Below are 12,652 nucleotides of genomic sequence, written 5' to 3' on the forward strand. Positions count from 1 at the left end.
CCTAGCTTGTTTTCTAAAAAAACAAATAAACAAAAAAACCCTGGAAATCATTTCCTAGACACCCTGGAGTATAATTTATTAGCCGTATTGATTTCAAAACATTATTTGGTAACGCTATACTTTGCCAACTTGTCCTCTCACTTAAAATAATCCCCACTTGTATGATATAATGTTATGATAAAATGACTACATATATTTATTTTTTACTTAATTGACTCAAATATGTGTTTATTATCATTTTTTAGAGTTTACGTTCAAATATGTTGAAATGGACTTCAGCATAGCTTTCCCATGGTCCCTGGATATTAAACTATAGTGCTTATGTGCTCTTTAACAATATGTTAAAAACAACAAGTTTTTAAATTAGATTGTCTTCACTTTTTAATAGCTCTTAAATTAACTTTTTAATAATGTGTATTTGTATATGCAAGATCTCTATTTCCTAAAGATGTTTTTGTATTTCAATTATTCAAATGATAGTGCTATATTAATTCTTCATTTAAAATCATTTCTCTTGAAATTGTCCACATATTTCATCTGACTGTTTTGTTTTCGCTTCTAGATTGCAGTTGTGGAAGAAGATGGTCGGGAGGATAAAGCAACCATTAAATGTGAAACTTCACCTCCCCCTACTCCTAGAGCCATCAGAATGACTCACACCCTCCCATCTTCCTACCACAACGATGCCCGGAGGTATAATTCTTCAGAACCACTGTACAGTCTGTGCTCCCTCTCGATGTGTTATTGAATAGATTGCTTTGTAAAGTCAGTGTCATACATGAACATCAGCCTTCAGGATGTTCTAGATGAGACCAGAACTAGATGGTGCCCAGCAACCACTACCAATTGCTCTGAATGAAATCACATTAGAAGGTGCCAGATAGAGTGTGAGAAAATGTGGAACAAAACTCAAAATCATTTAACAAAACAAATAAGACCAAGTATACTGTTAAGATAGAGACTGGTGGAATCTTGAGTCTATGGCATGGTCCTTGGTCACCTTTCAGGTCTAGAAATCAACTTACCACTGTGGTTCAAGTTGTAGTCAAGCAGTAGATAGGTATGTAGGCAAGATAAAAACACTAGTGAAGTACACACACCATTTGAGATCATAGGGGCAGCAGTTACTTAAAGACACAATTCAGAAGGGTTGGGAAAGAAGGATAAATAGAACCAAGAAACACAGGAAAGAAAGTGTTATGTTAAGATGTTACATTAAGGGGATAAGACGTTACATTAAGGGGATGGTAATAATGAGGTAATAAAAGGAGCTCTGGTAGCGTAGTGGTTACGAATCAGGCTGCGAACCACAAGGTCAGCAGTTTGAAACTACCAGCTGTTCCGCGGGAGAAAGATGAGGCTTTCTGCTCCTGTAAAGATTTACAGCCTTGGAAATCCTGTACAGGGTTACTATAGCAACCCTGTCTACAGTTTCCAAGGAGCGGCTGGTAGTTTTGAACAACTGACCTTGCAGTTCAAACTAACCCTGCAGTCCAGCACATTATAAATTTTAATTTATATTAAAACAGTTGGTTCGAGAAATAATACTCTATTGGAATATTTTCCTGCTTCCTCTCTCAATTATCACTTACAAATTAACCAAATTTCTATTTTGAGATGACATTTTAAAATTAGTTACATATTGTGATCTTATAACTAGTCAATTTTTATGAGACTAGCTCTGTTTTCAGCAGATATTTGCAATTTAAAAGTCAGACTAGAGGAAAGACTTATTAGGAGCATAACATACAGCTAGGACAACAGTATAAATGCCACCACTCACCTCTCAGTTTGTTGCACTGTGTTGATTTTATGCTGCTATGATGCTGAAAGCTACACCACCACCATTTCAAATTCCAGCAGAGTCACTCATGGTGAACAGATTTCAGTGGACTTTCCAGACTGAAATAGACTGGGAAGTACTTTACTCACTAGAAACCAGAAAGAACTCAACAGCACCTAACAACAACAAGTATAAATTAGGCATATGGTCAATAAATTGAGCAATTAAGTCTAAAAATGCCATCTTACTGTCTTCACACTGAGACATATTATAAGAAACAGTCAAATCAAACATACGTAGTATTTACTAAAGGGTCCCTGGTTGTATAGCAGGTTACATGTTGGGCTGCTAACTATAAGTCCATTAGTTCAAATCTACCAGCCAACCTAAGGGAGAAAGAGGGGGTTTTCTGCTCCTGTAAATATTTACAGCCTCAGAGTCCCTATTCAGCATCGCTATGAGTTGGAACCAAGGATTCCTGATAGTGTAATTGATTACAAACTAGTATGCTCACTTCAAGGTCAGCAGTTCAAATCTACCAATCATTTCATGAGAAAAAGATGAGGCTTGGAAAAACCCTATGCAGGGTCACTATAAATCAGAACTGATTTGGTGGGACACAACCACCGTGGGCCACCACCATTAGTTGGAACAGACTTGATGGCACACAGCAACAGCAGTAATATTTACTAGGAGTCCTGGTATGGTTCTGTAAGGTAAGCATGGGACTACTGTCCACAAAGTCAGGGTTCAAACCTACCAGTCAGTCCTTGGAAACCCTATACAGGGTTATTATGAGTCAAAACTGACTCCAAGTCACTTAACAATTGTTATTTCAATTGTGATATCTCTGGATATATTGTTTATATAATCTAACATAATAATTTAATAACAAAATGATTTTGAAAACAAGACTTTTTCTGCTGAAAAGCCTGTCATTCACCTCATTCTTTTTCATTCACCTCTTCCTCTTCTTAACTTCTGATATGGAAAAAAAAAGTTACTACAGCTTTAAAAAATAATGAATGACATTTAAACATAACTATAAACTATTGTTTTGGAGTTTGGGAGAATGTGAAGTCATATTAACCAGAATGAATAACTAAAGTTAGATCATTCATTATGATAGTCATAAATTAACATCTATAAAAATATCTTCAATACTTATTAAATCTCTCCTGTTAATATTGCTGAATCTACTGGTAGGAATTGAACCTAGAATTATCATATACTAAAAGAATACATGAGAACTATAATTAAGAATAATATATAATAATAATTAGGGTAAATGGGTTGCTTATAGATACTGCCCAGGTAATTTTAAATTCATAAATTGTTGTTGTTAAGTGCCACTGAGTCAGTTCCAACCCATAGCGACCCTGTATAGGGTTTCCGAGGAGCAGCTAGTGAGCTTGAACCACAGACCTTGCAATTCAAATGGCTTTGCAGTCTGGTGCATTAACCCACAGTGCCACACCAGGACTCCAAATTCATAAATTAGGCTCCAAAAAATTCTAAGAAAAATGGATAGAGAAAAATCCATTAATAAATAGATCAGAATGGCATATTAGACTTATATTTCTTGTCATGTTGTTGGTAAGTGTCTTTCAGTCTGTTCTGAATCATAACATTGTTTAGTGTTTCCTAGTAAAGGCTGGTAGATTTGAACTGTTGTCCTTGTGGTTAGCAGTTCAGTGTTTATCCTACAATGCCACTCCAGGACACATAGGTCAATATTTTTAAGATAAAAAGAATAGATGAACTCTGAGAAAGAAATACATAAAGGGTCAAGTGCTAGTGCAGTGAATTAATAAGCCAACTTGTGTTCCTTGATTAGTTGTAAATTGCACAAAGAATGTTGTTGTTGTTAAGTGCTGTTGAGTCAGTTCTGACCCATAGCGACCCTGTATGGGGTTTCTGAGGAGCAGGTGTTGAGATTGAACCACCATCATTGTGGTTCAAACTGACTTTGCCGTCTAGCTCATTAACCCACAATGCCACACCAATAGTCCTGCACAAAGAATAAGCAACAACAACAAAAATAAGTCTATTTGGAGCAAAAATAAAATTTTCAGAGAAAATGTGAAGATGTTAGGGTCTTATAACTGAGGAAACTATACTTAAAGGTGCCTATAGAAAATGTGAAAAGAAAGAGAGAGAAAATAGCACTCAAAGTCTACTTGTTCCTCCTTTTGTACATTTATAAAGGAAATTAGTCTTTTGTCACTTGTAGATGTTCAGTCAAAACAAGCAATTCACCCTCTTTGTGTTTTGCAGTAGTTTATCTGCCTCCCTTGAGCCAGAAAGCCTTGGGCTTGGCAGTGCCAATAGCAGCCAAGACTCTCTTCACAAAGCCCCGAAAAAGAAAGGAATCAAGTCTTCAATAGGACGTTTGTTTGGTAAAAAAGAAAAAGCTCGACTTGGGCAACTCCGTAAGTATACAAGTATTTGACTTTTCACTGCCTTTTGCTTTAGTCATTTCTGAGTGTCCACCTGTTTCTTGTTTATTTTAGTTTATATTCTTCTCTTTAGTATCTGGAAAACTCTAGAGTTGTTTCTTTGGTTTTTGTTTTTTCACTTTTGTAAATCCACTTTAGCCTGGATAATGCTTGACAAAAGTTATAGTGGAAAACTATTACAAAATGTTAGTCCTTCTGATTTCGCTATTAATGACAATAGCTAGAAATTACGTAATGATAACCTTGTGACAGCTAAACCAATTCATTGAGGCAAGCGTTTTTATTGTTACCCTGTTTTATAGAAGAGTATGTCATACTTTAGTAATTTCCAGAATTGAGCTAGTCATCTTACATGAATGTTTCAAACCCAGCTTAAAACCACTGAGCATATTGCCGCATCTGCCATGTTGCTGTTGTTGTTAAGTGCCGGGGTTCCAAGGAACGGAAACCGCAGACCGTGTGGTTCAAACCAATTTTGTAGTCCAGCACGTTAACTCACAGAATCTCAACAGGACTCAAAATCTTAGTTATGTGAGTTTAAAAGCTTCTCTACTGGGAAAAAAAAAAAAAGAGAGAGAGAGAGAGAGAGAGAGAGAAACCACCATAGCAAAAACCATTTTTTAGAAATTAAAAAGACATTATTCTTTAGAGAGTATAGAAAGTCAATAAAAGTCTTCTTACTTTGAAGCATTTGTAGCTTCCCACAAACGTTAGGCTTAGAGGTGGGGTGAGAGTATAGGACGGTAAAGATTGTGCTAGAATTAGCAATTGTTAATGATTACTTGAATAAAAATAGAGATCAGTAAGTTTGGAATGTTTTTAAAACTGGTTTATGTTTTTAAAACTGGTACAAAAGAATATGTGATATTTCTTGAAAAGTCGAAATGTACACTTGGCTTTTTCTTTTTTTATGCCTTCATATAGGTTCTTATTACCTTGATGTTTCTTAATTGTTTTGATTTCCACATTCTTATCCTTCTATTTTGGAGTTCCTGGTGTGGAGCTGTGTGTTAACGAGCTGGGCTACAAAGTTAGTTTGAACTACAAAAGTCGGCAGTTCAAGCTCACCAGACACTTCTTGGAAACCCTATACAGGGTTGGTATGAGTCAAAACTGACTAGCCAGCACTAAACAATAAAACAACAATCCTTCTATTTTGGAGTCCTGGTTGGGTGCTATGTGATAAGTACTGGACTGCTAACCACAGAGTAGGCAGCTCAAACCCACCAGTCGCTCTTTGGAAACCTTATATAGGGTCCCTGTAAGTAGGAACCAACTCAATGGCACTTAAAAACAACACCCTTCTATTTAAGGAGCTCTGATAGGATAGTGGATTATAGTTGGGCTGCTAACAGCAAGGTCAGCAATTCTAATTAACCAGCCAACATAGATTAGACTAGTTGTAATCTCTCATCCACGTAAGAAAGATGAGGCTTTCTGCTCCCATACGATTTCTTGTTATTGAGTTCCAGCCAGTCGGTTGTGACTCATGGTGACTATAATATAGGGTTTCTGAGGCTTTCAATCTTTGCAGAGCAGAGAGCCTCATCTTTCTCCCATGGAGGGGCTGGTGTGCTCTAACTGCCGAGCTGGTGGTTAGCACTCCAGTACTTTTCTTAGGGAGTCACACCCTCAGAAAACCTATAAAGGGAGTCAAAACCAACTCCATGGTTTAAAACCACCATCATCACTGCCATTCTATTTAACTTTGCAATAAACTGAAATTACTGGAAAAATATTTGTAGCCTACCTCCAATGGAAAGTGCTGAACGAGTGATACAAATTGCTTAGTGCCTCTTTGGGGTTCTCAAATAAATCTCAGGCTTTAGTTTCCTTCAATAGCACAGAAAGGATTTTTTACTACTTTTTACTATTATAACTATATACATGTTGGCAGATTTAAGACTATATTATTATTCAAAAATGCCTTTCTTGACTTCCACAGTGTGAACCCACACAAAGCATGCGAAACTTCAGGAAACTGTTGTGCAGCCAGCTGAGAGATTAAGTGTGGTTCAGCAGGAGAAGTCAGACTTCATTGAAAGTGTTTTTTCTCAGGAGAGGAACAATAATGAATTATGAAAAATCAGTACATCTACAATGGGAGTTCTCTGCCTAAAACAGATTTTCAAAGATTCGTACTGTAAGAGGGCAGTGTCTGACCGCCTCTGATTTCCCAAGGAGAAAGGAAAACTAAATTCAATACCAACCCCAAACCAATTCCTATGATTCCTAGGAGGCCTGGGTCAGATAGCCCTCCACCCTCCAATCTTCTTTATAATTTCTGCTGCCAACCATCCCTCACAGAGCATTCTCTCCTTCTCTGCTGAGTTTGATAATTCATTCTAATGGCCACACAGAACTCATAGACAATAGTCATTTTAGGGGGTTTATTGGGGAAGGTGTTGTTAGGTGCTGAACAGTAGACTCTACACAAAACAGAACAGACAGTATGCCCTGCCTGGTGCAAGGTGCTGAACAGTAGACTCTACACAAAACAGAACAGACAGTATGCCCTGCCTGGTGCAATCCTCATAATGACTGCTATGCCCTGCCTGGTGCAATCCTCATAATGACCGCTATGCCCTGCCTGGTGCAATCCTCGTAATGACTGCTATGCCCTGCCTGGTGCAATCCTCATAGTGACTGCTATGCTTCAGCCCATTATTGTTACCAGTGTGTCAGTCAATCCCCTTGGGAGACTTCCTTCTTTTTGCTGACCCTCAATTTTACCAAACATGATGACCTTCTCTAGGGGCAGATCCCTCTGGATAACATGTCTGAACAATGGCCATATCTTTTTGGCACAATAACTCTCTGTTTTCCATTTTCTTTCTGTGCTTTCTGAATCATTCAGTATTTTGTCCAAAAAGTCCTTCAGTATTTCAAGTCAAGAGTTGAATTTTTTTCTTCAGTCCTTTCAGCTTGAGAAATGTCGAGCATGTTCTTCTCGTTTGCTTTTCTAACTCCAAATGTATGCACATCTCACTATAATGCTTTGTCTTCTAGAGCTGCCCTTTGAAATTTTCTGTTTAACACTGTTATGCCCTCATGTCTAGCATTTGCTTTAGCTTCCCTACATTCAAGAGCAAGTTTCAGAGTCTTTCTTGACATCAATTTTGGTCTTTTTTTCTTTCTGTCTTTTTACTAACTTTATATTTTCTTCCTGTGTGCCATTACTGTTTCACCTCACTAATGCCTAAGATATTGATGTTTATGCATTCTATTTCATTTTTGACCACTTCCAATTTTGTCAGATTTATACTTCGTACATTCCATGTTCTGATTTTCAATGTTTTTTTTTTACAGCTGTTTCTCTTCATTTTGAGTTGTGCCTCATCAGCAAGTGAAGGTCCCATGGCTTTTCTCCCACAGGCTTTACTCCAGTCATGTCATCATGGTGAACTCTACTTTCAGGAGGCAGCTCTTCTCCAATCACATATTGAGTGCCTTCCAACCGGAGGGGCTCATTTTCCAGCACTATATCTGACAGTGTTTCTCTGCCATTCATAAGGTTTTCAGTGACTAAAAATTAGGAAGTAGATCATCACTCCTTCTTCCCAGTCTGTCTTCATCTGGAAGCTCATCTGAAACGTGTCCACTGTGGGTGACCCTGCTGGTATTTAAATACCGGTGGCACAGCTTTCAGAATCACAACTCAAGCCACCACAGTACAACAAGCTGAAATAGACTGGTAAAGGCCATTTTGAATCTGATGACCACATGGTTTACTATGCTGGAAATGACAAATTGAAGAGGAATGGTGTTGCATCCATTGTCAAAATGAACATACCCAGATCAGTCATGAGGTGAAATGCTGTCTGTGATAGGATAATATCTAGGCACCTACAGGGAAGACCAGTTAATACCACTATTATTCAAATTTATGCACCAACCACTAAAGCCAGTAAGGATGAAATAGAAGAATTCTAACAACTTCGTCAATCTGAAATTGATCAAACATGCAATTAAGATGTCTTGATCATTACTGATGATTGGAATGCAAAGGTTGGGAGCAAACAGGAAGAATCAGTTGTTGTAAACTATGGACTTGGTGATAGAAATGATGCTGGAGAATGCATGATAGAATTCTGCAAAACCAATGATTTCTTCATTTCAAATAGCTTCTTTAGACAGCATAACCAACAACTATACACATGGACCTCACCAGATGGAATACATAGAAATCAAATTGACTACATCTGCGGAAAGAGATAATGGAAAAGCTCCATATCATTAGTCAAAACAAGGCCAGGTGCAGACTGTGGAACAGACCATCAATTACTCTCATGCAAATTCAAACTGAAGCTGAAGAAAATGAAAACAAGTCCACAGGAGCCAAAATATGACCTTGAATATATCCCACCTGAATTTAGAGATCATCTGAAGAACAGATTTGATACATTAAACACTAAGACTGAAGACCAGAGAGTTGTGGGGTGACATCAAGAACATCATACATGAAGAAAGCTAAAAGTCATTAAGAAGACAAGAAAGAAGGAAAGGTCAAAATGGATGTCAGAAGAAACATTGAAACTTGCTCTAAAGCATAGAGATGCTAAAGAAAATGGAAGACATTAGGAAGCCCAGAGCTGAACAGAAAATTTCAAAGATCAGCTCCAGAAGATAAAGCCAAATATTACAACAAAATGTGCAAAGATCTGGAATCAGAAATCCAAAAAGGAAGAACACCCTCAGCATTTCTCAGGTTGGGAGAACTGAGGAAAAAATTCAAGCCTCGACTTCCATTATTGAAAGATTCTCTGGGCAAATTATTGAATGATGCAGAAACAATCAAAAGAAGATGGAAGGAATACACAGAGTCACTGTACCAAAAGGAAATGGTTAATGTTCAACCATTTCAAGAGGTAGCATATGATCAAGACCAAAGAACACGAAGGAGGAAGTCCAAGGTCCATTGAAGAAATTGGCAAAGAACAAGGCATCAGGAATTGATGGACTAAAAATAGAAATCTTTCAAGAAAGTGAGGCAGCACAGGAGACACTCACTCATCTCGACCAAGGAATTTGGAACAAAACTATCTGGCTGAATGATTAGAAAAGATCCGTATTGTGCCCATTCCAAAGAAAGGTGACCCAACAAAATGCAGAAATCATCGGCCAATATCTTTGATATTCCATGTGAGTAAAGTTTTACTAAAGGTAATATAGAAATTGTTGCAAGCATACATTGACAGAAAACGTCCTGAGGTTCAAGCCGGATAAGGCCGTAGAATGAAGGATATATCATTGTTGATGTCTGATGGATCTAGGCTGAAAGCAGAGAATATCCAAAAGATATTTACCTGTGCTTTATTGACTACACAAAGGCTTCTAATTGTGTGGATCATGACAAGCTATGGACGACATTACAAAGTATGAGTATTCCGGAACACTTAATTGTGCTCATGAGGAATCTGGACCTGGACCAAGAGGCAGTTGTTCAAACAGAACATGGGAACACTGAATGATTTAAAATTAAAAAAGGTGTGCGACAAGGTTGTATTCTTTCACCATACTTATTCAACCTGTATGCTAAGCAAATAATATGGGAAGTTGGGTTCTATGAAGAAAAACGTGGCATCAGGATTGGAGGAAGACTCATTAACAACCTGCAATATGCAGATGATAAAACCTTGCTTGTTGAAGTGAAGAGGACTTAAAACATTTACTGATGAAGATCAAAGAGCACAGACTTCAGTATGGATTACATCTCAATGTAAAGAAAACAAAAGTCCTCACCACTGGACCAATAAACAACTTTCTTATCAACAGAGAAAAGATTAAATTTGTCAAGGACTTCATTCTTCTTGGATCAATTATCAACACTCATGGAAGCAGCAGTCAAGAAATCAAACGACGCATTGCATTAGGCAAATCTGCTGCACGAGACCTTTTTAAAGTGTTGAAGAGCAAAGATGTCAGCTTGAGGACTAAGGTGTGCCTAACTCAAGCCATGGTATTTTCAATAACCTCATATGCATGCAAAAGCTGCACAGTGAATAAGGAAGACTGTAGAAGTATTGATGCTTTTGAGTTATGGTTTTGGACGAGAATATTGAAAGTGCCATGGGATGCCAAAAGAAACAATAGATCTGTTTTAGAAGAAGTGCAGCCAGAGTGCTCCTTAGAGGCCAAGATGGCCAAACTTCATCTCTCATACTTCAGATATATAGTCAAGAGGGAGCAGTTGCTGGACAAGGATATCATGTTTGGTAAGGTGGAGAGTCAGAGAAGAAGAGGAAGACCCCCAGTGAGATGGATTGGCTAAGTGGCAGCATCGATGGACTCAAGCATGGTAACAGTAGTGAGGTTGGCCCAGGATCAGGCAGTATTTCGTTCTGCTGTGCATGAGGTCGCTATGAGTTTGTACTAACTCAATGGCACCTAACAACAACAACAACAACATGCCATACCCCTACTCTTCTGGTATCCAGTCATTAGTATCTAATGTATCAAATCTGTTCTTAAGATGGTAGGATATATTTAAGACCATATTTTGGATCTTATAGACTTATTTTAATTTTCTTCAGTTTCAGCCTGAACTTGCATATGAGCAATTGATGGGCTGTTCCACAGTCTGTCCCTGGACTTTTTTTTTTTGCTAATTGTATTGAGTTTCTCTTTCATCTGTTCCTACAGATGTAGTCAATTTGATTCTTGTATCTTCTATCTCATGAGGCCCAAGTGTATAGTCACCATTTATATTGTTGAGAAAATGTATTTACAATGAATAAATCCTTGGTCTTGAAAATCATATCAGTTGATAGGTAACATTATTTCTATCACCAGAGTTATATTTTGCAACTACTGATCCTCCTCTTTGTTTTCAACTTTCACATTCCACTTACCAGTAATTGCCAATTCATCCTGATTACATGTTTGATCAATTTCAGACTGAAGAAGTTGGTAGAATACTTCAATTTCATCATCACTGACAATAGTGGCTGGCACACAAATTTAAATAATAATTGTATTAACAGTCTTCCTTGTAGGTGTATGGACATTTTCTTATCACAGACATCATTGTACTTCAAGATAGATTTAAAATGTTCTTTTTAATGATGATGCAACACCATCCTTCTTCAACTTGACATTATCAATACCAGTCCTATTAGTTCACTAATGTCTAGCATACTAATCTTTGTACATTCCATTTCATTTTTGACAACTTCCAATTTTTGGAGATTCATATTTTATACCTTTAATGTTCTGATTATTGATGGATACAGCTGTTTCTCTGCATTTCCATATAGGGAACTTAACAGGCTACAGTTCAGCATTAGAAATGGTCAGAATATAGTTCTTCCAGTCAGGAGTGCCTCTACTCAACCATGCAAGTTGGCGTGTCTCTGTCTGTTCCCTGGACTCTCAGTCATGCAGCTCTTTGGTCTCTGCCTGGGCAAGTATTGCATAGTTCCTTCAGGGCTACCACTAAGTTTCATGCCACTCTTCCATGAATGTCAGTCTGAAGATGCTCAGCTGTAGTTTTATGGTTCTGCAAATGTAGCTCCCTCACTTAAGTGCCCTGAAGTACCTCACTCCACAAGCCAGCTTCCTGCCTGGCGTCACTCAGGTTTGCTAGCTCTGTGGACTGGGAAACCCACTGCTCTATCTCATGTTCTTGGTTCTTCTTCTGGCACTCTTGTACTGCCATCACTCCTCCACCACTTCTCTGGTATCACAGTCTTCTGTCTTCTGTTTTTAAAAGACTCAATGCAGAGATCTCAGGATCCAAAGGACATGGTCGTTTTCCGACTCTTCTTTCTTGATGGTAATGAGATCCCTCATTACTGCTTTTTGAGATAAACCTAGTGTAATGATAAAACTGACCAATCCTCTCATTAGGGTTTGCTATCCTATTTGCATAGCCCCACCCAGTCATCTAGAGTCATGGTATGGCACTGTAGGATAAACACTGAACTGCTAACCACAAGATTGGTGGTTCAAACCCACCAGCCACTCTTCAGAAACCCTGTACAGAGTTATTATGAATCAGATAGACCTGATGGCACTTAACACCAACAACATCCAACCACTTAGAAGGAGTTACAAAGATTTTGGCTAGAAAATTCAGATCAAATAATTCACTGCACCACAGGTATAAACTGTGGGGAATGCAAACATACCAAGCAATAGTGAGTGTCATTCACATATAGGAAATGTATCAGGAAGGCCATCAGTCAAAATAAACTGATAATGGAAAAGTCACCCAGTTCAAAAAAGGAAATCTTAAAAGTTGCATTATTTTATTTAGTAATTTAATTTTAAAATGTTTGTGTTGAATATACAAATAAGTGAAACCATTTTAAAAACTCTCAATTTTGCCTTTTTCTGATTACTTGAATGGAAGTATTTCACCAAGAGAAAGACATTAATGAGAGGGTATGTTGAGAAAAAAAAAAAAAAA

General features: G+C 37.8%; 1 protein-coding gene across 9 annotated transcripts in view; it reads left to right on the forward strand.

The window, feature by feature from the left end:
• PPFIA2 (protein tyrosine phosphatase, receptor type, f polypeptide (PTPRF), interacting protein (liprin), alpha 2) overlaps positions 1–12,652 on the forward strand; it is a 749,227-nt gene that overhangs the window by 607,853 nt on the left and 128,722 nt on the right. For 8 of the 9 annotated variants that reach the window (XM_006871823.1, XM_006871825.1, XM_006871827.1 and 5 more), the window contains 2 exons: positions 563–693; positions 4,061–4,215. In XM_006871823.1, coding sequence (XP_006871885.1) covers positions 563–693; positions 4,061–4,215 — 286 coding nt within the window. Of the gene's footprint in view, positions 1–562; positions 694–4,060; positions 4,216–12,652 lie in introns of those variants that run through there. The other variant, XM_006871831.1, reaches the window with a different exon arrangement.

The sequence above is a fragment of the Chrysochloris asiatica genome, unplaced genomic scaffold (genome assembly GCF_000296735.1).
Source record: "Chrysochloris asiatica unplaced genomic scaffold, ChrAsi1.0 scaffold00175, whole genome shotgun sequence".
Lineage (NCBI taxonomy): Eukaryota > Metazoa > Chordata > Mammalia > Afrosoricida > Chrysochloridae > Chrysochloris > Chrysochloris asiatica.